The sequence below is a fragment of the Centrocercus urophasianus genome, unplaced genomic scaffold (assembly GCF_019232065.1).
Source record: "Centrocercus urophasianus isolate 14NV4802_14NV808 unplaced genomic scaffold, USGS_Curo_1.0 seq_17, whole genome shotgun sequence".
Classification (NCBI taxonomy): Eukaryota; Metazoa; Chordata; class Aves; order Galliformes; family Phasianidae; genus Centrocercus; species Centrocercus urophasianus.
This window is the reverse complement of record NW_024884722.1, coordinates 19,328,210-19,353,282: the sequence shown is the minus strand read 5'-3', so window position 1 is coordinate 19,353,282 and position 25,073 is coordinate 19,328,210. Positions and strand designations below refer to the sequence as shown.

The 25,073-nt window shown below is 38.9% G+C and overlaps 1 protein-coding gene across 7 annotated transcripts in view; it reads left to right on the top strand.

The window, feature by feature from the left end:
- The window catches only part of USP54 (ubiquitin specific peptidase 54), a 98,826-nt gene extending 76,582 nt beyond the window's left edge, over positions 1 to 22,244 (top strand). For 4 of the 7 annotated variants that reach the window (XM_042818415.1, XM_042818418.1, XM_042818417.1 and 1 more), the window contains exons 12-23: positions 2,844 to 2,975; positions 3,220 to 3,600; positions 5,020 to 5,251; positions 6,209 to 6,351; positions 7,368 to 7,541; positions 10,544 to 10,663; positions 11,899 to 12,091; positions 14,237 to 15,684; positions 18,029 to 18,147; positions 18,981 to 19,121; positions 19,896 to 20,082; positions 20,803 to 22,244. In XM_042818415.1, the coding sequence (XP_042674349.1) occupies positions 2,844 to 2,975; positions 3,220 to 3,600; positions 5,020 to 5,251; positions 6,209 to 6,351; positions 7,368 to 7,541; positions 10,544 to 10,663; positions 11,899 to 12,091; positions 14,237 to 15,684; positions 18,029 to 18,147; positions 18,981 to 19,121; positions 19,896 to 20,082; positions 20,803 to 21,461 (3,929 nt within the window). In that variant the 3' untranslated portion in view covers positions 21,462 to 22,244. The remainder of the gene's footprint in view (positions 1 to 2,843; positions 2,976 to 3,219; positions 3,601 to 5,019; positions 5,252 to 6,208; positions 6,352 to 7,367; positions 7,542 to 10,543; positions 10,664 to 11,898; positions 12,092 to 14,236; positions 15,685 to 18,028; positions 18,148 to 18,980; positions 19,122 to 19,895; positions 20,083 to 20,802) is intronic. The other 3 variants (XM_042818420.1, XM_042818421.1, XM_042818422.1) reach the window with 3 other exon arrangements.
- The last annotated feature ends 2,829 nt before the right edge of the window (positions 22,245 to 25,073 follow it).

Here is a 25,073-nt window from a genome sequence, read left to right as displayed (position 1 = left end):
AAGTATTATTTGTATGGTCTGCAAAAGTAGCGGAAAGTGTATTGTATTAGATTACCCTTGGTACAATTTTTCACAAATCCATTTGTTAAGAAGAAAGAAGGGGAGGGTAGTAGGAGGGTTGCCACCATGTAAGCAGATTAAGTTCGATATATAAACTTTTTGTTCTGTCATTTTTTAGTGATGCTCTCCTCTTCTTTTTCTTTCTTCTCCCACTGATTCTGTCCTATGTTATTCCCTTCAGTTCTAGACCATTTCTCACCACCTAATTTCAGTCATCCTCATCTTCCCTGATTTTGCTTTAGTTACAGTCAATATATCCCCTTAGCTAGTCACCTGTCTGGATGTTTTCCCCTTTTATTTTTGCCTTCCTGAAACCTTTCCAAAAAGCCAGTCTGCCAACTTATGCAACTGTTCAGTCATCAAAGGGTGATCCGTGGGGCTATTAAGAAGCCATCCACATTGACCTGTCAACTGTTGCTGCTATTGAATCGTTCTGGGCAAGAGCAGGATTCTACATTTAATGGCCATTTACCCTACTGCTTCAGCCCAGAGTTTTCTGGACCCTATCCCACATCGCCCTTCTGGGAAGGACCAGCATTGGGTCATAGGACCTCAGATACCTGGGTTCTTCAGGATGAAAGCATGAAGGGTGGCTGCATGAGCCCTCTCTTGCTCCTGCCAACCTGTGCTGCTGAGAAAAATGTGCGTACCCTATTCATGCAACTGAGATTTCCGTGGGAGGGAGTAGTGGATGTTCTGTCTTAATCTGTTTGATTTCATTCTTTCTCTATTAACATATTCTGTCCCCCATTCCCTGACAAAAAATAAAAAGAAAAAGAAAGAAAAGAAAAAACCCCCAGTGAAACTTTCTTTTGAATACTGCCATTTATGAAGCCATTGAAGCAATCCTACACATGGAGGATGAGGCATTTAGGAGCACATTCAGCAAGGCACACTTTTACATGTGCAGTTGAGCACTCAGAAATCCTGCCTTTTTATTTTAGTGAAGTTAATGAAATGAGTGTGAAGTTTCTGACTGTATTTCTGGGACTGCTAGTTCCTCTATTGATGCATTACACTCATTTTAGTCATTGTTCCAGAGGGTACAAGTAGTGTAACGTGTGTGTTGCAGGCTCATGATTCTTGGAGTCTCTTCTATGTCTGTTAAACATTCAGTGACATTATGACAAAATTTGCAGTTTATGAGAAGAGGAGAAAATATTTATGCACTGCTAGCAGCCTTCATTTTTATAAGGCTGAATTATGCTCTTTCATTAGTCTATGAAGACAGACTCTAAGCTAACTAGTCTTTCTTGCAGGCACAAAGAGTGCTAACTAACCATTCTTACTAAGTTGAAAGAGCTGTAAGGGAAAAAAATTTCACTAGAGAAGTTGTGCACTCTGAAGTGAAACACAATCCTCTTTTATCTTGAGAGACACCACTACAAGGTATAAGATACTACTGTTCCTTCAGACCCTAGAAGATGCATGACAGTCCATGCTATGGGGGTAAATGGCTTCTCCCAGAGAACTGACTGCTTCTTGCTCAGTCACCTAAATGCTGTACATCTTCAGTCTTCACTGTCAGCATTTCTCTTTTATTCCCGTAGTTCTTTTATTTATTTTATTTCTAAAGAATTTAGCTACAAAATCTTTGTACAGTTTGCAAATGAATAGAAACACAAGTTTTGTGTAAATTGCTTTTTATTGTTTGGATTCCTTCCCACTCGTGCTTGTAGCACCTTTGTGGCAGTTGTAGTTGGAGTGTATTACTTTTTCAACTGTTTAAAAGTACGATTTTACTTGTAAAATCTACTTTAAGTGTTGTTGATTTTGATGTTAATTTCTAGAAAAGGACCAGGCTCAAAACAGCCAGTTACATAGTCTGGGGGCTGTTCACCCACTGTTGAGTAGTACAGATTTTTCCATTGCTGTCATCCTGTACAAGGTGAAATTTGTTGATGTTAAGGCTAGATAAGTCTTTGTAGCTTATTCATAAATTCCCTTCTTATCCTGCATCTCTGCTTGGGACTACTCACGTGAGTAAAGCCATGCGTGTGTTTGTGCTTGAAGGCTTAGGACTGTGAATGTGTGAGAACCGTAAAATTAAGAAAATGAGTGGTAATACAGAAGACACGTAATTAATTGTCGTATACTCTTAAGTCACATTTTATCTGAGGAAAGTTGGGAATATATCATATGCAAGAGAAAATGCTAGGACGTGAGCTTGTAGTTAAGGGGACATTGTTGTGTGTCAGCTGATCCATGCTGTTGATGTGTGTATGTTCTTAGCTCGTGGCGGATGCGAATTAGCTGCCTTAGCCCTTGAGAGCCAACTGACGCTTCTTCCTTGTAGCCTAAACTAACTCAAATTACTTTGCTACAGGCCAAGAGAGTACAGATAGAGAATTAGTGTAGAGATGCTGATGATGTGCAGTAATTTTTTCTTAGACGTTGACTTGCTCATGCGTTTAAGCCTTCATTCAACAGAATAATGCCAAGCAAGCTGTAGTTTTTTTTGTTCATGGCTGTTAAAACTGAGCAAGTATTCAGACAGCAAAGAAATGGTATCCTTAGAGTTCTCCTTTTGGATAATCTCTCGTTATCAGAGTCATTGGAGGGAATGTATCACTGATAACCTTAAAACAAACAAAAATTAACCAGACTTCCCTTCTCTGAGACAAAACCAGAAACTTGTGGATGGAAAAGCTTAACCAAACCTGACAGTTAGCATTGGACAGTCTGCAGCTCCTAAGGAGCAGAAGAGCCCTACTGTTCTCAGCACACATAGCGATCAGTCCAAAGGCTCTTGTCATCTCAACTGTGTTCTTCTGTCCTTTCAGGGCACCTGACTGACAGTGAGTGTAATCAGAGGCATATTTCCAAAAAGAGCTCACTGGCAGATCGCAAGAGGAGTTCTAGCCGGTCTCGGCGAAAAGGAGATGAGACTCAGTCATCAGGATACCACAGTGAAGGCAAGAATCTCTATTTTATTGAAAATATCAGTATCTTTCTGATTTTTAAGATCCTCACTGTGTATATACATTTCTCTCCTTGTTTGTTACATCTTTGCCTGCATTTTGTCTCTTTCTTTTGCTTTTGTTTTTTTTTTTTTTGCTTTTGTTTTACTTTTCAAAAACTGCATGAAGATGCCGTAAGGCTGCTAGCTTAATCTGAAGTTATTTTTGTGGCTTTTGCTCTCTCTTTTTTGAACTACAGGAGAAACCTTGAAGGAGAAACAAGCCCCCAGAGCTGCCCCCAAGCCATCCAGCAGCACCAGCAGACTAAGGGAATTTAAGGAGACAGTGAGCAATATGATCCACAACAGACCACAGCAGATTTCTCAAACCAACCAAAATTCCCCTCACGGAGGGAGTCATATGGATCAAGCAGAAACACGGCCTTCAAAAAGCCTCTCTGTGCACTCTAGAGACTGGGAAGTTGAGAGTACCAGTAGTGAGTCTAAATCCAGTTCATCTAGCAGGTACCGGCCAAGCTGGAGACCCAAGAGAGAGTCTCTTAATATAGATAGCATCTTCAGTAAAGACAAGAGGAAGCACTGTGGATACACTCAACTTAGTCCTTTCTCTGAAGAGGCAGGTAAGAGGTTGAGAAGAAAGATTTACATTGAGGTGTGGAATTTATAATATTCTGCTATTCAGTTTCATTAAAGTAAAGTAGAGAAGTGAAATTTTGAATGTGGCTGGTAGTGACTCACGTCCTTGAAGTTTCTTTGTGGATATTGAACGTGTGATACTTGTTTGTTTTCCATATGTTACATTTCACATTTTAGAAAATAATAAGGGAAACTTTATTGTCTGTACTGCTTAAATGGACTCAATACTACACTGCTAAGTATTTGGAAGTTCCTTACTTGGGAGTGGCCTTTTTTATTGGTCAGGGTTTTTCTTTTGATTGTTTTTGCATGATGGCTTAAACTATGGCGTAGCAAATACTTCATGCATTAGTGCTGAGCTTCCATTATGAGGATAAGAGCAGCTGATGATTTACCAGCATTTGTTTATGATGATTTATGTAGCAGCTATGCAAATTGAATATCGAGACTTTGTCCTTGGTTTTACTCTTTCTTCAAGGTGAAGGAGTTTGTTGTGAACCACTTCATGTCTTTTGTTCCCCTTGCCCCACCCCCTGCTTCCCTTCCCCTAATTGGTACATGAATGTAGTACAGTCACCTTATTCTTATTCAGGAGGTGTATATTCCTGAAACTGTTAACACTGTAGAGAACAGGTGTTTACCAGTTTCTTTTTGTTGGTATGCTTCTGGAGCTGCTGCTTTTTACTGCGTATAGATGAGAAGGAAGAGATCTGTGTGACTGGCAGTGGAGTGGGGTTAACAAGGACACTTGCAGAAAACAACCTTGAGAGGCAGGGGCAGCTGCCAACTGAAAGGAACTAAAAGTTTAAGGGAATTGGGCAGCAAAAATAAATGTATAGAGGGAAGATAAAAGTAGAAGAGAGCACAGCTTAGGAATAAACAGCACAGGAATAAAAAAGCAAAGGGAAAAAAGGAAAAAGGTAAAAAGAAAAAGGATGCAAAGAGGCAAATGAGAACATACAGGAAAATCAACAAGGAAGAATTGTAAATAAAAATGTTTCTCATCACATTGTAAATGGCAGGAAAAAAAGGTGGAAAGTGTAGCATCTGAAGTTAATATGACAGTACAGTATAAACTGGAATTACTAAAGGCACAGTTGGGTATGCTGTTAAATGATTTTGTGCAGATACAAACTGTTGGGGGATGAAGGGATTTTCTTTTCAGATTGTATTGTTACTTTGGGAAAATATGGTAACATGCTAAATGGAAGAGATTCAAAACCAAATTTGTTGAGAAGTAACAGAAATGCTGTAAATTGTTTTTTTCAGCTTTCTATTTCTAATTTGAAATGAACTTAAAGACACTACTTCTGGTATAAGCATAATCAAGGAGCAAAAATATGTAGATTTGCTGCTCTGAAAGTCTGGATATTCTAGTAGGTTATTTTCTTTTATCTCAACAGGTAAGGAGCTTATGGAGAACGAGGTCAAGGAACATACTGTTCAAGAAACAAGATCAAGCCAGTCAAATGTCAGATACAAGCGTCCTGTGCTAAGCCGTGGTACCCAGCATGTGATGGATCAACATCCTCATCTGATACAGAGGATGGAGTCTGGATATGAAAGCAGTGAACGCAACAGCAGCAGCCCAGTTAGTCTGGACATGCCCTTGTCTGAAAACTCAAGCACCCACAGGTAGATTTTAACAAACTTCATTTTTGGAATGAAGTCTGCATTTCTGTTTTGCTGTGTTACATAATGCTGTAGAACAAAACAAAAGAAGCCAAAGTTAGCCCCACGAAAGCAAGCCAACGGCACAAAACAATCATCCTAGCTTGTAAGGCAAGTTCATTGAGGCAGGGAGAAATAGAGAGGAAATACGAATCTGAGTGAGATTGATCCCTTTTCTTGTCAGTATATTGATAACTTACTGATGATGATGAGTTATGAAAAGAAAAATAAATGAATGAGACGTGTAACGTTGACTGAAATGATGCATTTGAAATAGTCATACCTTTAGTCTACGACTTAAAATCTCAAATATCAAATTTAACATGAACTTAGGATTGGTCATTCTCTTTCAGATAAATCATTGTTTCGTAGCATCTGCGTACAAAATCAGAAATCAATAGTCTTGCATAGGAATCTTTGACCTTGTCAAAGATTAGGAAGGTTAGGAACTTAGGAGGAAGTTTTTCCACTGAGGATGGTGACACACTGGAACAGGTTGCCCAAGGAGGTTGTGGATGTCCATCCCTGGGTGCGTTCAAGGCCAGGCTGGATGTGGTTCTGGGCAGCCTGGTCTGATGGTTGGCGACCCTGCACATAGGAGGGGGTTGAAACTGGATGATTTTTGAGGTCCTTTTCAACACAGGGCATTCTATGATTCTCTGATTGTTAGTTTGAGAGATTCACTTAAGTCTTGCAAGACATCTGCTGTATTTACATGCAAATATAAGAACTACTGTCCTTTTGCTTATTTGCTTTCTCTTTGTCTGTTTCTTTAAATAGTCTTCTGTGGTAGGCTTTTCTTTTTTCCCCTTGGAACTATAAAAGTAAAATGCAAGTAAATATTTTTGTGATAATAGAAAATGTAGACATAACTTCTCCCAAAGAGTTTAGTAATATTGTGAACTGTAATTACTCTTTTTGGAGGGACATTCATATGAAACGAACAGGTGGATTGGTTCCTGCCTGGCGTAGCATCCCAAAGTCTCACAGTAGCAGTATATTGGAAGTGGAGCCTACTTCATCCAATGGAAACTGGGCAACCAGCCCACGTGCCTTTGGAAATGGTAAGATAAAGTTCTCAGTAGTAGTGGTTCTGTAAGTTAAAGCATGTAGGAGTTGGTTTTTTTTTGCTTTCTGGATGTTCATCTTTACAATGCAGTTATGAAAAAAAAGAATTGAAACATAGAGGAATATAACAACACAATTTAACAAGTAGTAACTTTGGTTTACCATAGGAAATGGCAAAAAGCTTACTTGGACTGTTCCTTTTGATCATGTTGTTCTTGTGTCATTTTCAACAAAGGCTGATTTGTCTGATGAAATAAAACTGTTCTTCCTTTTCTTTCCTATAATTCAGTATTCTGCTATTAGTTGAAAATGTCTTCCCAAGCATAACTCATGATAACTTATAGGATTGATGACTCCTGAAAAGAAGCTTATAATGGTAAAATTTTTACAAAAATGATTAGGTATCTAGAGGATGCTTGGACTAAAGCTGACCTTTTTTGCAGATACACATTCCAATTATCCTTCTGAGGAAATCTTTTCCCTTACCCAGACATTCTGTGGAATAAAGTAAGGAGGGAAGGTAGTTTCTATATACAGGTCAAAGTTGAAGTGAGGCTGAAGATTGATTTCTGCTGTGTTGACTCGTACATAAGCCTTTTTTCCTTCCATTTTCATTTGGCTACATTGGCATAACATTGGTTACAGTTCCAAGCACAGTAAGAAGTCTCAAGATTTCAGCAGCAGCTTACAATTCTCTCTTCAAATTTTTCTCTGTTTCATGTGCTGTTTCTTGTGTCATTGAATTGAGGGAAGGGCTGTGCTGCAGGGGATTGTGAACTAATGCTGTAACGCTTTGATCAGAGCCACCGACACAGAAGACGATTGGAAACCAAATGGCTTGGGCAGCCATTAAAAGTAAAATTGAACAAAACAGAATTTGTGGTCTGCAATTCTGTAATCTTTGGTCAGTCTGCTATTCACTAATGGCAATTTTATTGTCCATTAACATTATTCTGTCTTTTAATGGATACTTTCAGAGATCTTACTATAAAAACAAAATTTTGTTTGGAAGGTGGGGAGATGTTTGCCCCTTTAAAGAGTGAACTGGATGAATTGCAAGAGGAGGTGGCAAGAAGAGCACATGAACAAGAACTACGCAGGAAAAGAGAAAAGGAAATGGAGGCAGCAATGGGCTTTAATCCCCGTCCCAGCAGGTTCATGGATCTAGATGAGCTACAGAATCAGGGTAACTTTTTGAATGCAGTATATTTTGCAAGATTATCATGCTGAAGTTTTTTTTTGAACCTTAGAACTTACTTTCCTACTCTTTCTCCCCATTCTCCACTCCCAGTATTGCAATTTTGTGTCTTGACATAGTGGAATGCTGTCAGTTTCAAACTTGTTGCATACAGAAAACTGGCATTTTAACTATAATATTTCTTGAATGTGACAACAAGGTAAAAGTTTCTAATGCAGAGATGTTAATAATTGCACCTTTCTATTTTGTGTGTAGTGATATATAGATTTAGCTTTAAAGCTTCCCCCAGCATTTTGGAATAAACACCTTTCAAATACCTCAGATCCGTCTGCAGCATAGCTTGTCCACTTAAGTTGTTATTTTCTTTATTTTTCTTTCTTATAGCATCACTGACCTGAGCAATTCTATTCGTTCCTGCTTTTATACTTCATACTCTCCCTCTCTGTTCAGCTGTGCAGCTGCAGCTCAAGGGTGACAACAAGTACTGGGGCAAGCTTAAGCGGGTAGAGTACTTAAAAATCTGAGCAGGATTTGATTCATTTATCTTTTGTAAAGGACAAGAATTGGAGGGAAAAAAAATCTAAAAAGCCAAATATTAAGTCTTAATATGTCTTCTTCAAGACTCCTTTCTAGTAAGGGATGGCAGCAGAAAAGGAGATTTAACTGGAAGAATGTGACTGTAACAGAGGGAACTTGGTGACAGGATTCAAGTGTAGTGCCTTTGTTTTATTCTCAGTCTTCATTAGCCAGTAAGAGGAATCAAATAGGAGGTTGGCTAACCCAGCTGAGAGAAACCTGGTAGAATGCTTAACTGTGGATTCCTTGTAGTCAGTGGAGCCAAGAAACATGGTGAAATGTGTAGGATTTGGTCTCCTAAATTCATGTATGGCTGGGGCAGACTCAGTGAGGCATTGTGTCCTCCCAAACACTCCCATGTTGCTAGACCTCCTGGGACCCTTACACTGTTCACTCAATCGTCTTGTAGCAGAGAAGGAGATGAGGTGTTTGTGTGCTGCAGAACAGAGGTGAAGGATTGAGAGGGGGTGCCACACAGCAGTGCAAGCTCTGGATGCAATACAGCTGGCACTCTGCAGCCTACAGCAACTCCAATTGTTGAAATGTCACTATGTATACCTATGGTGGCTGGTTAATATGGTCTTTATGAGGATGTCTGACTACCTGAATGTAATTTTTAAAAATTTCTTGGTATTATAAGCTTCTAGGTTATCCTTTATGGTCCCACTGTGACCTGCGGGTAACCAGTTTACAAATTCTGGTGTACCAAAGTAGACAATTTTTTTTTTATCAGCATTAGGATTTATTTTTATAAAGTTCTAATGGGGTAAAAATTGAAAAGTGAGCCCCTGCTCTTGAGCATGAGGATGTTGTCTTCTCCTGCCTAAGGAAAATTGCGTAGTTTTCCAACACATTAGCCTTCTTTGTTCTTCTGTTGTGTTGGTAGAAGCAAGACTTGCTTAGCTTTTCACTGGTAAGAAGAAATGAAACTAGGATATTTCTTTATCTAAAAAGACTTCAGTACAATGTTTGAGTTACTGCCTTTGACCTGAGAAGGAAAATTTTAATTTGTTCCCATTAAGCCTTTCCCCATCCTAGAGATGTAATAGCTTAACGTTAGAAGACTGCTAGGTTGCCTGAAACATTTGCTGGTGCACAGAACTCCAGGACTCCTGTGACTCATTTTCCTTCAAGTAAATTGCTACACTCATGAAAGAAAGCGAACTTCGGTATACTGGCCTTGCTTATGAGCCTCAGTAGCCTTGATTTTGAAACTGAATGTGCTGCTTGATTAACTCACTGCTCTAATAAATCTCACTTCTCTCTGCAGTAATTGCTTTTCATATGAGTTCTTAATGGGTTTGTGTTTCTCCATTTGTGCGCAGTGCAGTTGGAGAGCAGGTCAGACCATAGTATTTGTTACGTGAGTTGAGAAGGTGTAAATTTCTGTTGGCCAAGAAAGATACTCGTATTCTCTGTTGTAATAAAGACCTTCCAGAAAAGGAACCCATCTCTCAGTGAAACAGTCTTATTATTTTTATAGTATTATAAAATATTATTTTGCCCTGCCTCACTTGAATGTGAACATTTCAGTATGAAACTTGCATAATGTTTAATAGATGACACTAGCTTGTTTGAGCATTTTCTCCTCTCAGAACTGGATGTTTATTCAGTGTTTCTTATTTGCTGTTTGTATCCAAGAATTATTTATATTTTTCCCTTCTGATGCTGTTGTCTAAACTACTGTAAAAAGAATTCTTGACTGTTGTCCCTTTCTTTTTTACTTCTTTCCTATCTTTTCCTCTCAAAGCTGCAAGACAGTTGGGTTTTCATATTCTCTGTTTGTTTCAGTAATTGAGAGGATGCATTCATTGCAATCACAGAACTATTTTTTGCAGTCATATGCACTTGCACTCAAGTCTGAATATTGTTTTGTGGACATCTCAGTAGTTTCAGTTTGAAGACATTTTATGTGGAACTAATTGGATATCTGAAGAAGAGTCAGATGATTTCTGACAGCAGACTTATGATAATCTAGTGCAAGAAAAGCCCTGCCCTGCTGTGTTTTACTAATTTATTTTGGGATAAATTTAGAATTAAATTCAAGGTAATTCCTAGTGTTTAGAAATCATCTGAATTACCTCTGACATGTCTACATCATCTCTCTTACAAAGCTGGCCTTGAAAATAATGTGTTAAACCAGTACAACTCTCTCTTAAGTAGAGAAAGATTGAGGAAAAAGTCTGGTTCACGTTGTATCTGTGTGTGTGTGTAAAGTGTATCAAGATGCCCAAGTTATATTCCTGTTTAGGAAAAGTTTAGATGTTACAGTAGATGGTTTGAGATACGCACAGCTATGCCCAGGGAAAGGTCTACTGCCAATGGTGAAACAATGCAGCAGTCACAAATGGGATAAGTGTAAATGAGGGTTTTGTAAAGAATGAAACCACAATGAAGGGTGCTGCCCATTGCAGGGAGGAGTGATGGCTTTGAGAAATCCGTGCAGGAGGCAGACTCAATCTTTGAAGAGTCACTGAATCAGGAGCAGAAGGGGGATTGTGCTTCAGCTTTGGCTCTCTGTAACGAAGCTATATGTAAGTAACTCTAACCGCTTCAGCTATTGCGCTTTTGACAGTTTGCTAACATTGTAAGAAAGTCTGAATTTTCTGATCATGCTAAATGGTCAGTTAATAATACAGGGATCCAGCTGGTCTTTAGGAAAGTGATGGGTAACAGAATCTTTTCTTTTGTCAAGCATTCTGTTCATGGGATTTTAGCCCTATCTTCATCTCCATATTTTCATGTTTGCATCTGTTCTGTTGTTCTCTCCAGTGCTGTGGTAGTAACAGCACTGGGGTGCGGATGTGCCTTTTTTGGTGCTGAATGTTGCATTTCAGCAAGCACCAGCATGGTAACTTCTTCTGCTACTTGGCCTTCGTTTAACAATTTTTCCCAATCCTCAAGCCAAATTACAAATGGCTGTTCTTTATGGAGGGTGTAGAATAGGGAGAAAAAGGTTAGTCTACTCCTAAGTCCTTTGAATTAATTAAAAAAAAAAAAATTAAGAGCTGTGCTGTACATACTTCTCAGAAAGAAAAAGCATTAGGATGTTGAAGCGCTTAAATGCCTTGTGACACTTAATGTGTGCTATGTAATTTCATTTTATTTTTATTTTTTGGTCTTTTTCCATTGTGACTGGCTGGCTGTCTCACCCCATGCTCCTCTCTGTCTGTGTAGAATGGCCGCAGACAGGGTAGGTTCCTCTGCATTTGTGTTTAGAAATTATGTGAGCTGCAGAGTAGTGTGCAATATACAGCTATTGTGAAAGCACACTTAGCTTCCATTCCAGCAAGGTACGTGCTCAATTTCAGAATCAAGCTGGGTATCCTTGCACAGGATCATAGAATGGCTTAGATTGGAGGGGAACTTAAAGACCGTCTAGTTCCCATCACCCTGCCATGGGCAAGTTTGCCACCCACTAAGTGATGGGAGTGCTAGGTATGGCTTATACAGTAGGAGAACAGAGGAATGAAGCAGCAATGTGGTAGGACTGGAATGAGCCTGTGTGAAAGGGATGAGAATTTGGGCCGAAGCATACTTAAACAATTATTAATTTTACTTCATTTTGGTTTAGTTTCAGTTAACTTGTTTGGACACCTGGCTAAGCTGAATGTGCATTAATGGAGTCAGTAGCATCCTTGTGATCTTTTTGTGGCAGTATTTGCATGGTCCATGTTTTATGTTCTTGCTGCATCTTTTTTTTTTTTCTTTTTCAATTTTATTCCTTTTTTCTGTTTGTTTTTCTGCTATGTTTTCTTTTGCATTTTAGCTAAACTAAGACTTGCCATGCATGATGCCAACTCTAGCACTCACAGCAGAGCCCTAGTCGATAAGAAGCTGCAAATCAGTATCCGAAAAGCCCGGAGCCTCCAGGATCGCATGCAGCACCAACAGCCATCGCAGCCGCTGCCGTCGCCAACCTGCCACCCACCGCAGGGTGGCACCGTGTCCCAGTCTACAAGGTAGTCCAAGTCTATCGCCTAGACCCAGATCTGAGCTGCATCTGAGCAGTACAGTCTGGAAAGAAATAGAAAACTATACATATTACTCTGGATAGTCCAAGTTCTACAGTGTTTCTCCTTATTTCTTTTTTGTTTAGGCTGGATTATATTTTAGGAGGGTCAGCTACCTTTTTTTTTTTTCCCCTCCTCAGTAGTTCACTGTGCACATGTTCAAAATGTGGTCTGTGATAGAAATGGAGTCAGTGCTTGGCAGCACTAACGTTTTATGCATAGTGAGAAAGAATACAATAGTAACCTGGTGAGAAGGGACATTAAGATGTAATGTGCAACTGTCTGCCATTGGGAGCAGTTTCAGGACTCAGAACAGTAAAATACTATGATAAAAGTCTTGCAGTAACTGCTTTTATATTGGAAACAGCAACCAACTGTACTCTGAGAAGTGTCAAGTACATTGGTCTTTTCTTTCTAGTCCACTTATCTATTGGTGCTCTAGTACAGCTCTTGGATCCAGATCCTTATCCTGTCACCTTGACTACTCTCCCTGGTGCTCTGTCATTCTTCATTTCCTTTCTGTGCTTCCCAGCTTCCTGCAGACTGGCTTAGCAGACTCTTCATGATTCTTCCATATAAAGACTTCAACTCTAGCATAATTAACTCTCTGCCGTAACTGATCCCTTCTTCCTACCCTCTTTAGCATGCAGCTTGATCCTTCTTTCTTCCCATACCATTCCCTCCTAGCACAAGACCATCCCTATCCAATTTCTAGGGCATTTCTTCTACTGTTACTTTTATTTCCTTTTTCCTTTCTAACATGCTCTATTATTAAAAATGTGGATGAAATCTCAGATGAGAATCTTTTCCTTTTTTTAAATAAAACTATATACTAAAACTTGGTGAATTTGCACAACTGCTGGGCTATAGCTCATAATGTGCTTTTCCTGCAGTAGTTGAATTCTATGCAATGAGGAACGATCTTTTTGTCAAAGAGGGTCCATTATATCTTCTTGGAGAAGAAACAGAGAGCCCCAATTGTGCATTTTGATAGATTCTAAGAAAATGAAAAAAATGAAACTTTCTGAATTTTGTTAATGCTGAATTTACTGTTGCTTTGTGAAAAGAACATTACTTTTCCAAAAGTTTTATTGAAGTAATATTGCAGCCAATTGAAAGAATGTATTGATAGCCAGTGTCTTGTATTCTTGCTTTGAAGTAAATAATGTAGACAGTGTAAGGCTTGCAGTTACCCACAGACAAGGTCATTCTGCTACATGCATTAATTACACATATGAGAAATTCTGTACATCTCAAGGAGAAAGCAGATTGATGTTAGTTTCCTCAGGGTCTCTGTCAGAGCTGTTAGTAGCTTACTGTTTCCTCACAATCGCATGAACTTGGAACTCTTTAGTACATCTGCATATTGAAATGCTAAACTAAATTCAGAAAAGTGTGGGGGGCATGTGTGACCCAAGAACATAATTGTCTTATGTTGATATATAGGAAGAATACAAATTATTATTTAGAAGTTTACCTAGAATATATATTATTGCAAAATAATGGTTATTTATTTAACTTAAGTACCTTAAAATTGAGAATACAAAGACAATATGAGAGAGATTATAATCTGTTATTTCTATTTGTCAAGTTATTCTACATGAAGTTGCCTAGATAGAGAGGACCTTATGAAAATACCATCAGGTTGTTTTCAGATCATGAACTTTTCTGAATTATTTATTTTTAAAAAAATCTAATATATTAACATTGGAAACAATTGTTCATTTTATGTAAATGCTATTTTTACTGTTCTTACACAGTTATTCCTCCTGCACTCACAGTCTATTGGTTAAAGTACATAGGGTGCTTTGTAAGAACGCTGGGAAAGATTCCATAAAGCATAACTGTACTACAGTACTCTTCAAAATGTGAAATGGTTTCAGCAGATCAATTAATGTAGAAAGTCATACTTAGAAGCAAAGGATTATCATTTCTGTATCTACTGAATTTTAATGCAAAGTCTTCCATCACAATTCAGTTGGCAAAAGAAAGAAAAGTCTGTTGAGGAATATGTAGTGCAGGGTAAGTTCTGCACCCTAGGGATAAGCATAAGCAATGACTACTGCTAATTATTTGCCCTTCTGTGTGTTTTAGTGAACAGACTGGCCCGTTCCAAGTACTGCTGAGCCAGGAGGTACCACTGGAACCCAACAAGGAAGTGGAATTTGGGTCCAGTTCTTTCTTCCACCCACCTGCTTCCTGCCATGAATTGCACTCATCATTATATCCAGAGTCTTCCTCCCTGTCCCCTCCTGAAAGCAATCCATCCAACAGGATCTCTCCAAACTTCCAGTCTGCTTCTTCTGATTTTCATGACCAAGTTCCCTCTTTTCCCTATAGGCAAGGGTTGGCAGAGAGGTCTGCAAGAACTGAGAATGATGCCCACCATAGTGCGGAATTTACTGACACTACTGCCACAGGGCCGAAAGAGTACAGGGAGTGCTGCAATAGCAGTAAGTTAGAAGAGGTTCATAGCATAGCACCCATTCTCACACCACAGTACAAATCCAAGACTAACACAGTAAACTCTGGGTCTTTGCCTACACTGTTTCCCTGTCCACATCCACCACAAGCAGCATCTCCTGAAAAGGACAACCAGCACAGTCCTTGTTCCAAACTTTCAATATCTCCAGTGCAGCCCAGCATTGATCATTTAGGGAGCTATCATGAAATGTCCCCTGCAACTTCATCCCCTTCGCAGCAGTGTTCCCTGGATCCTTTGCAGAAAACAAATAAGTACTCCAGAGCAAACAGTCATGAGATTTTATTACCCTCACAGGATGAATACGGTATAGCAGAAGGTTGCAAATCTGAGGCTTTTAGTACAAAGGGACACGTTCGCTCCTTGGCAGAGCAGTTTCAGAAAATGCATGCAGTCTCCCAGAGGAAAGGTACTCATGAAAGAGGCTGGATTTCTGCAGTATGTCAGAATGAGACGTCTCCAAAGCAAATACAAAAGTCTTCCATCAACCCTTCACTCTCTGATTACAGACAGCTAATCCATCAAAACCAAGAGAACAAAACCCAATCTTCTGAAAAATTGCATTCAACTGTGGATATTAGGGATGGGGTAGTTTCTCTGGAGGGTAAGCATGTTGCTTCTAAGAGTATTTGTTCTATCAGTGAAGAGCTGTGTAGAAGAGGTGGACAGAATCTAGTAGACCCTGCACCCTACCTGGAAAGGCACTGTCATGATGGAGGAATGAAACAGGTGGATGATGGAGCTACTAGTAGCATGGTTGCCTCTATGCCTGTGGACTGCTGGGTGGATAATGTTACTAGGTATTACAGTTCTCAAAAGGATAATAAGAATACTGAATGGCTTCCTGTACCTGGCAGAAGTCCATCCCTTTCTGATCAGAGAGCAGTTGGAGATGACTTGAGCAGGATCCCAGTACATCTGCATCCACAGTGGAATCAAGACACAGAACAGGAGCTCTCAGAACTGGAATCCCTCTATCAGACTAGTCTGCAGGCATCTCAGGCCACTAGACCTTTCTTGGGAAGACAGGACAGTGCTAGGTATCCATTTGACCATTCAGGTAAGAATACTGCAGTTGTTTTTCTTGATTGACCTACCACCATATTCCATAACAGATGAGGGGGTGTTTTCCAGACAGATTAATTACACGGGTACAAACTTAAGTAAATATTTAGGTTGAGAACTCTGAAAACATTTTAACCGCATAGAGGTGTAGAAAAGCACTGTGATACTGCAGCCTGTAGAGGCTGCAGTAATTATTGATATTGGCAAACAGCAAAATCTGTTAAAAACAACATAGAAGTAATTGATCTTCTTTGAAGTAGGAAGCTAGCTGTTTAGGTTATGCTGTTGAATTCTACTATCCTACATCACCTCTGCAGTTTATCAAAATTGTTTCTGTTCCTGGTGTGAATGTTATACAGATTTGTGACTTTGACTGTATTGTATTTAAGAATTTAGTCTCCTGATATAGGGGAATAACTTTTAAAAGCATTGCTAGGTCTGAGAACTTTTTTTTTTTTTTTTTTTTTTTTGCTAAGGGATATCTGCTTTGAATTCTGGAAAATTATTTGTGAAAGTGGTAATTAGGGTGCATGATCTGTACTAAAATCCCTGAGACCTTGTAGATTAGTTGGTGCTGAAAGCAAATGAATAGATTCTGGCACTGGTGGTGAGAACAGCTCTGACTCTGCAGGAAACAGTCGTTAGAGTCAGATGACAGCAGCCCAGTTCCACTTAAGCTGTTCTGATCTTCTGTCTGGGGTAGGACAACACTGCTTCTCTGAATCAAACTGCTTCAACTGAATCAAATTTGGTTTTGATCTGTGTCATTGTATTAGGGTTATAAACTTTTCTGGCCAAATATAAAGCTGCTCAAAACTTGGCAGGTACCAAAGTGTGTATGTATACAAATAAAATAGAAATGAATACACACATGAGATAGATTTCCTCCTGTCGTGCAACTATAGAGGTATGAAATTCTGTTTTTCCTGACAAATCAAGTCTGGCTGTATCTAGAGTGAATGCCATTGTAAAACTCTTGAATAGTTGTTTTTGGTTTTGGTTTTTGTTTTTTTTTTTTAACTCAACAGCTCAAGTATTCCATAAAATTCTCATCTTGTACTCTGCTGATAGAGCAGGTCCTAAGACAGCCATTTCGTGTTTTCTTTTTGGTTTTCTTTCAGAATTAGGGAAGATCTGATCTTACAGCCTCACAGGTACTTCCTTGCATGAACTTGGATCAGAATGTCTTATGTGTGTGTCCCTTTATAGCACACTAATTTGGGAACTCTTTTTGGAAAGCCAGCAGGATAGAACCGAGTTGCTTTAGTGTAACTGGAGCTTCAGATTCTGTCATCAAACGTCCTATTTCTTGAGCTTACACTTTTCCTGTCTATTTTCTCACTGCATATTTGAAGAATGAGATATGGATATCCTTTTAGAGTAAAGTTTGTCTTCAAGGTCTTTACTTCTGGTTTGCTGTGACTTTCATACTTTTTTCTTAAGTTCTGCAGATGCTGTTTAGAAACAAAATGTTTGAGCCAGCGCATCTACTGTAATAAGCTCAATGAAAATGGTCTGGGGTAGCTCTTTCCCACTTTTAACTTGGATTTCCTCTTTATTTGGAAATAGGGTTTAAGCCATTGGTGACATGTTAATGGTTTTTGTCAGGCCTTTGTATTCAAATTAATGGTAAAAATGTCAGTGTTTCATTACTGAATCTTTGTAACAGAGTACAGGCTCAGACACCCAATCTTCCAAATGCCTCCTCAGTGCAGGAAATGTGCTGTTACCAGCACCTTGCTCCCTTCATAGATAGACTCCTTGTCACCATTTTTATTAGACCATTGATCTGCCTGTGTGTTCCTTGAGATATTTTAGTGTATAACTGGTTGGTCATACACTGAAATAAAGTGTAACTGTAGCGGTCTTTATTGAAAATAGCACTTTCAGCTACTTAACCAGGACAAGAATGGCTGACAACCTGTAGCACAGAGTGGGAACAAGTGGATGTACATGTGGGGAACTTAAGTTAGTGGTCTTGTTTATCTCAAGTAATTTAGGTAACTGGTTTGGTAGCTATCTTCCATCCATTTAGCCACACTAAACTAACCTGGCTTTATATCGAACAAGCGCTGATGTGCAACTAAATCATTTGATCTTGGCTCTACTGAGTGTTTAAATTCACTGTTTCCCAGGAGTTTGTAGAGGGGGAAGTGAAACAGGAGCAAGCATCTTGATGGACTCTTCCTTTGACAATGCTGAAAGTTAGTTTAATATATTGATATTGAAAGAATCTGCAGTTACTTCTCATTCTGTGTATAAAGTCTCTATCAATAAACAAAAATGTTCTGTAATGTAGAAATAAGCCTAGAGTTTAACCATAACAACTTCCTTCTCAGTATCTGCAAACCTGAATGCGAGGAAGCTGCATACTACAGCTGGCATGGGTCTCTCGAAAACCCCAACAGCAGAGATCGAGCGCAATCTGTATGGTTCCACTGTCTCTTCTGTCTCCAAGGTGATGATATGTTTACTAAATTGCTCTAGGGAGGGAAATGCTTAGCCTATGCAAGTGAAAGAAACTTAAATGGGAGAGGCAGAATATATTATGAAGAAAGAAAGGTAGTGGGATCATCAATACTGCTATTAAAGAGAATTTAAAGTGCGACCTAGCCCAGAATGGATTAATGAAAACATGAATGACTCGTGTTACATGCACCTTGCAGGTGACCACATTACCTCCATTCTGACTCTGAGGTCACATACCCATGAAGACTTTTAAGACCTATGTTCTTTGAACATACTGAAATGTACTGCTTTGCATTTCAGTTTACGATTACTGCTTCTGGGTATTACCACTTACAGAAGCACAGATTTCTTTTCCCGTTTTGACTACATCGCAACATGTTTTGGAGGATATTTGTTGTAGTTGGTTTTTGGTCACTTCAGATGGGAGAATATACTTTTTTTTCTGAGGGGGATCTGTTTAAATCATTGGTAGTTTAGTGCCTGTACAAGAATATGTATTGATACAAGTACCTCCTAAAAAACTTTCATATTCATTAAATGGAACAAATGGTAACCTTTTTGTCCTGGCTTTGGATACTTCTAAAAGAGATATTTTTTCTTTTCTTTAGTGATATTATAAAGAACATTTTGTATAACCAGGTGCAAAAGGCTCATTTGCTTTAAGTACTCAAGGTAAGACTTGTGTGAAGCATTTCAAAAAGGAAAAGAACATGGAATTTCAAGGCAGAATCTCTTAAATACGTAGTGATATATTTCCTGTAATAATTACACAAAAATAATGTTACAGAAAGCCTTTTCTGAAGTCTCCAATATTTTCTGCAGGTCACATATACCAGAGAACATAGCAGGGAACCAGAAGAGGAGGAAATGTACAGTGCAGAGAATTTCCGTCGCATTGCTCGCAGTCTCAGTGGGACAGTTGTCTCGAACAGGGAAGAGACCTTGGTCTCTTCTCACAGTTTTGTAAGTAGAATGATGTGCAGTTTTCCAAAGAGCGTGTAGATTTGCTGTTTTCTGACTACATATAGTAGCCTATAAACAAGAAAGCAGACAACTGAGTAATAAGCCATAATGAAAGCTTGTCTTTGCAATTTCTATTCTCCTTCTGGAAGAAGAATGAGCTTTTCTTTAAACGAAGTCATTTTTTCAGGAGTCAAGAGTAATACCTTCTGCAACCGTAAGATGTGAGCTTGAGTTCCTTGTCCAGTATACAAAGACATTCAGAATAAACTTTTTACTTTCTTTTTGTTGATTAGATAAGTAGAAGATAAAAACTGCCAGTAAGGAAAACAGTAACAGATTATTCTTGGTGATGAGCAACATAACCAGCTATAATAATCAGTTCCAATGCTTACTGGCCTGCTCTTGTTTTGTGAATTCAGTTTGTGAACTAAACCTTTATGACTGGTTTGTGTGGCTTGTTTTGTTTTCTCCTTGGTATATTTCAGTCTTGGTATATACCAAATCTCCTTGGAATATTTATGCAAGCATATTCCAATCAAATAATCCTCCCAAGTAGCCCACCACTGCAGTAAGAGCCTTACTGGATTGATACAATTTTTGTTTGTATTTCTTCACTTACAAATGCATGGTGTTTTTTTCGTTTTTTTGTTTGTTTTTTTTTCTCCAGCAACTCATCCTTTTCCTTGGATCAACACCACTGTTGCTTGATTCAACCCAACTCTGTGTTTACTCATCACTTTATGTTTTTTCTTCTCCTTTCTCATTTTATAAAAGGAAGCACCAAATGTGAGGAAAATGCCAATGGAAACCAGCCACCGCTCTTCCAGCTCCACTTCCCTTCCTTTCCCCCATGATCCTCCTGTGTTTCCCTTTGATCCCCAGCACACCCCAAACCAGGTGCAGCACCTACCCCATGATGTACTGATGCCCAGCATGGTGGGCAAGGCACGTAAACCGTCAGGTAATCACAGGATTTTTCATCCTCGATCGTGACCAAAAATATTGCTGAAATATATCGCTGCAGATCTTGCCTTTCATAATATACCATCTCCAGAAATCTGAAAGGATTAAACACATTCTTTTTCTCTTCTGCCCTTCAGAGTTGTTCAGTGATTCTATGGCAAGTAGACATAAAATGATCTTTATAGAAACATTATAATTACTTTTAATATGAACTCATGTTTACATCTTTGTGAGATATTTTCTTCAGTATTTTAGCAGCAGTAAAACCCACCACATTATTGTCATGTATTAAAGTATACCTGCAAGCTACTAGTTCCAGCAAATCACGAATGTAACTGTGCTAGTAGAAATAACTAATTTCTGCATTTTTTCACTTGTGAATTACTTTTCCCATGAAAGATATCAAAACCAGTTTAATGTCCCAGCCTTGAAGTACTTTGGGCTTCTCCTTGATGACACAAGAGATGGCGATTAAAGAAATCTTTTGCCCTGTGAAGTTTGTGGTAGTAACTGAAGTAGGATAAGTAGAAAATGCAGAGAGGAAGATAAATGCTAGAAAGATTGTGATTACTTTTTGTTCAGAATTACACATCAACCATTAACTGGATGTGTTAGTGATGAAGTTTATCTTCTGTCATGCATTGGCCAGCTGAAAGTTCTGAGAGGAAGCAACAATACACAAAAAATAACTGAGAAGCCCTTTGTTTTTTTTCCCTAGGAGATCAGAAGAACATCGTCCAGAAACTTCTGGTTGTGCCTGACAGGGGTGAAGCTTTCCAAGGTGAAGACTACCCAGGCATGGCACTGAGCTGTGGCAGTCTTCCTTGTGCACCCAGAGGCACCCTCCCCCAGGGGCCAAAACCTCTTCCTAATCCGTGTTCTGGAAGTGGAGCATCAAGTGTCTCTGGCCATTGGCTGAACATGAGCTACCCTGCCAGACAAACAGCAACATTACCAGATAAACGAATGACACTCTGGAGGAAATGTGCTGGCCAACCAGGCAAGAGTTTACAGGAAGGCTTCCTCCAACAGCCTTCACAACATAAAATGCGTGAGTCTTATGTCGCCGGTTGCAGGCTGCCAGCCAGCACAGACTACAGCACTTTAAGAATACCGCATCAGCCTTCTTGGGACCTCGGTGCCCCTCAAGGTTGTCCTGTGCCCCCTTCCTCCACGAAGGCCCCGGGTCCAAGGAGAGTTGATATGCCTCCAGAAGAAGACTGGCGACAAAACAGCTATACCCCTCAGCCGGGCAGAAGGTGGATGCTGCCAGTGCATGTGAAGGATGGGGCTTTTTCTTCAGCGTCAGAGGCACACAGAAATATGCTGGCTCGAGCAGCAGCAGCTACTGGCACTGTGCAGAAAAATGGGTGGTAAGGCCCCATGCACACCATGCACCATGATAAATCACTCTGTGAACAGACTATTGCAGTTGCTGTAGTGTGGATTATATGGAGACAGCGAACTCTCTCAATCAATTACCTGTGCCAGTTTTGTCTTACAATGTAGCTATGTAATATGTGGAAACTAATTGCACTGTATTTCTTTTCTGACACTACTGAACTGCTGTCTGGATGGGGAATCTTAGCTATTATAGTCTTGGCCTCTTCTAGCAAAAAACGTTGTAGGAATGTTAGGCATCAGGGGCATTGGTTTACGGGTAAGTTCAAAAGTATACGCATGTTTTGAAGGAAGACGGCCATTAATATAAGGACATTTTTAAGGATTTTTTCATGAAATGTAGCTTTGATAAATTCTTTGCATACGAAGCCAATTACTTTGTTTTCTTCTCCTTCCTCTTCCCTTTCCTTCATAGGGAAAAAATAAACTAACCAGCTTCCCAGGTTCCAGTAAATCTACACTTGACAAGCTGGAAGTTAGTAAAACAAACCCAGTTTTCTGCGTACTGAGATCTCATTTCAGAGATCACAGCTGTAGTTGCTGCTGAGGAAGTGGCAGGGAGACATTGTTCATTGGTAAACCAGAGTTTTTCCCCACTTCCTTAAGGCAAACTAACAATGCTTCAAACAGAAAAGATTGTTAATGCTGCACGCTTAATGACACCAATGTAAACACAGAATAAGTTTAACTATTTTAGTGTCAAACATACTTGCTTTTGTAAGTATTTTTCAAATAAACCTATGAAAATAGTTCTACTCACCTGTTTATGAGCTTTTTTTGCCATTTGCCTTTGCTGATGAATTGATCTGAAATTGCTTGTTTTCTTACACACTGAGTAAATTGTTATGCTTCCTTTACAAAGTTTATATAATAAGTGTGTGTTTAGACCCAAGGACATCGCAAGGGTGTAATTCTGTTCCTAGATTTGATGTTTTACACTACTGTAACTTTCCCTTCCTAACAGGCAGTAGTTACATGTCCTTTGTAAAGTATTTGAAACTTCCTGGTTGGGGAGGGTGGCGACATCTATTGAATCTATGCAAGATGTATGCAAATAGGATTCTTACCCTTATCCAGAGGATATATAGAAATGATTGATGTCATGAGAAATCTCATTGTAACAAGAGTTCCACTCCTGCTCCTGTATATATAACAAGGTGTGCTGCTTATAAGCTGTTAAAACCTGTGCTGTTGCATGTTAACATAAAAATGGGACTGTAGATCAGGACCTTCTATCCTGGCCAGCTAGTGGAAGATACAGACTGCCCTCTAGTGCATGGTCTTGCTAATCTGATCACTGGTGTTCTGGGTGAGTATTATAATTTTCATTTCCACTTCATTTCATTACTTGCACCTTGGTGCTTGATAAGATTTCATCTGCTCTTGCTGTTTAGTCTGCTTGAATTTCATTCACTTCACTAAACGTCATTTTTCAGTTTCTTGTTTCTGAATAATTAATTGCTGTTATGTTGACTTGTTACAATTTCATGTCACTATGTAACATTGAATCATGTTTTTCCTTTGGGATCATATTGCACATTTCTGTGTACATAACTGACCCCACTCTAGGCTCTAGGGGTAGGACACAAACCTTTCTTTCTGTACTCTACCATTCCAAAATTCCCTTCCTAATTTTGGCTTTTTCAGGGAGGTTAATACGAAATTTTGAACAATGCTGCTAATTTTTAATTTTTTTACTAATTGTTTAAAAATAAATCAATGGAGTATTACTATACTGAAACAATGGTTTTGATTAAGATTTGTTTCCGCACAGGTATGGACCCGTTGTTCTCTTTGGCTGCTCATAGACACATGGTAACAAACTGAATTTCCTAGCTGAGGAAGTAAAAGTTGGCTTATAGGAAGTGGCTCCAAGGCAGAACAGAAGTGGATGCTTGTGTGGTGCACATGTGATGGAAACATTCCTGTTGCATTTGCTACTCGTTGGTATATATTATTGGTCTATATATATATTTTTTTTTTTTTTTTTTTTACACCTTTAATAGATCAAGTTACAGTAAACCCAGTATACAGATGAGGACATAAATATTTTCTGCTTTTCTCACTATAGCTCTAAAAGAGTCAGGGTGCAGAGTGAGGCTCTGAGTAGTCTTGAACTCAGTTATCTGAAACAAAAACAAAAATCTGCCAAAATAAAGCACAAAGCCACTTATTCAAGAAGCAAAATGTAGTACGAAATATTTGCAACTAAAGGAAACACATATGTTTATTTTTTTATTAATAATCCTAGCTACTGGGAAGAAGGAAGTATGCTTCTGTAAAATGTGCAGAACAATCCTGAGCCTAGGCAACTCATCTTCATCATATTAGCACTGGTGTTATTCAGTTTTTCTTTTCAAAGGAAAGTGTTGGTGTCTTATGTTGATGTTCTTTTGGTGGTGGTTGGTTTTTTTTGTTTGTTTGTTTTGCACTGATTGTTCTAACTCTTATGTTTCAAAATTGATTATAAATCTGTGTATACTAACTGCTTAGTATTAAATTAACTGAACTAGAGACCTGAAGTGGTCAAATTAGGACATAACTTCTGAAACATTTCCATACCAAGCAGTATGCTAATATATCAGACTAAGAAATAAACCGAAGTAGATTCAAGAATACATTTAACATGGAAGGAAATGCAATCCTGAAGACCAACCCTTACTTCTGTAACTTCTGCCTGCAAGTCTTAGTGATGTTAGTAAGTCTTGCATTGTTTTCACTAACTGCAAACTTTCTGTCCCCTCAGTGATGTTTATTTCTATTTGTACCCTAGAAAGTACATTGTGTTAGTTCAATGGCTCATTAAAAATCACTGCCCATAAGACAGGAGGAAGCTTCCACTAGCAGCTATTTTGGAACAGTATTTCTTCTTAAAGCTTGTAAGCTGTGATGCATCATAATCATGGTTTTCTTCCTAAATACCTCTGTTACTGGCTGCAGAGTAGTTTAGTGGATAGAATTGCAGTGGAGGGGAAAAAAATCTTAAATCTGCATCTTAAGTAATTCTAGTTTTCCTGAAAGTAAAACATTCACTGCATTTGTACAATCTCTCAAGATGCTGTAATGTATTTAGACCTGGCTATGTAGGGGGAAAAGAGGAGCAATAATAAGGATTTGGTGTTCTAGTAGAAGCAAAAATGTGTAAATATAATCTTCCTATGTATGAAAAAGGAACTACCTAGCAAAGTTATTTCTCTTGAAGGCAACCATGTTTGTGCATGCTGTTTATGGAAAACGTACTCTGACTTGCTGAGAAGCTGATTTGGTCCAGTGGAGCATGTGCTAGAGGGTACAGCACCAGTCAGACACAAAATGAACTTTGCTTCAGAGAAGTGTAAGGTAAGTGCCTAGTTCTTCATAAACAAAGGTTGCAACACCCACATTAAGGTGTGTGAACTTGGAGAAGCCAAGAGGAAAGGAGAGGAAGGAAACTTTTTTTGATGTTTTCTGTGTTTCCTAACATTGCTGACAGTGATGGTTGGGGTAGGAGGTAAAAAGTACAGAAAGCATTCCCAGTAACTGGACCATCTTGCATTTAATGTCATTTCATCTATTTGCATGTTTTGGCAGTTTGAACTAACTCCATCT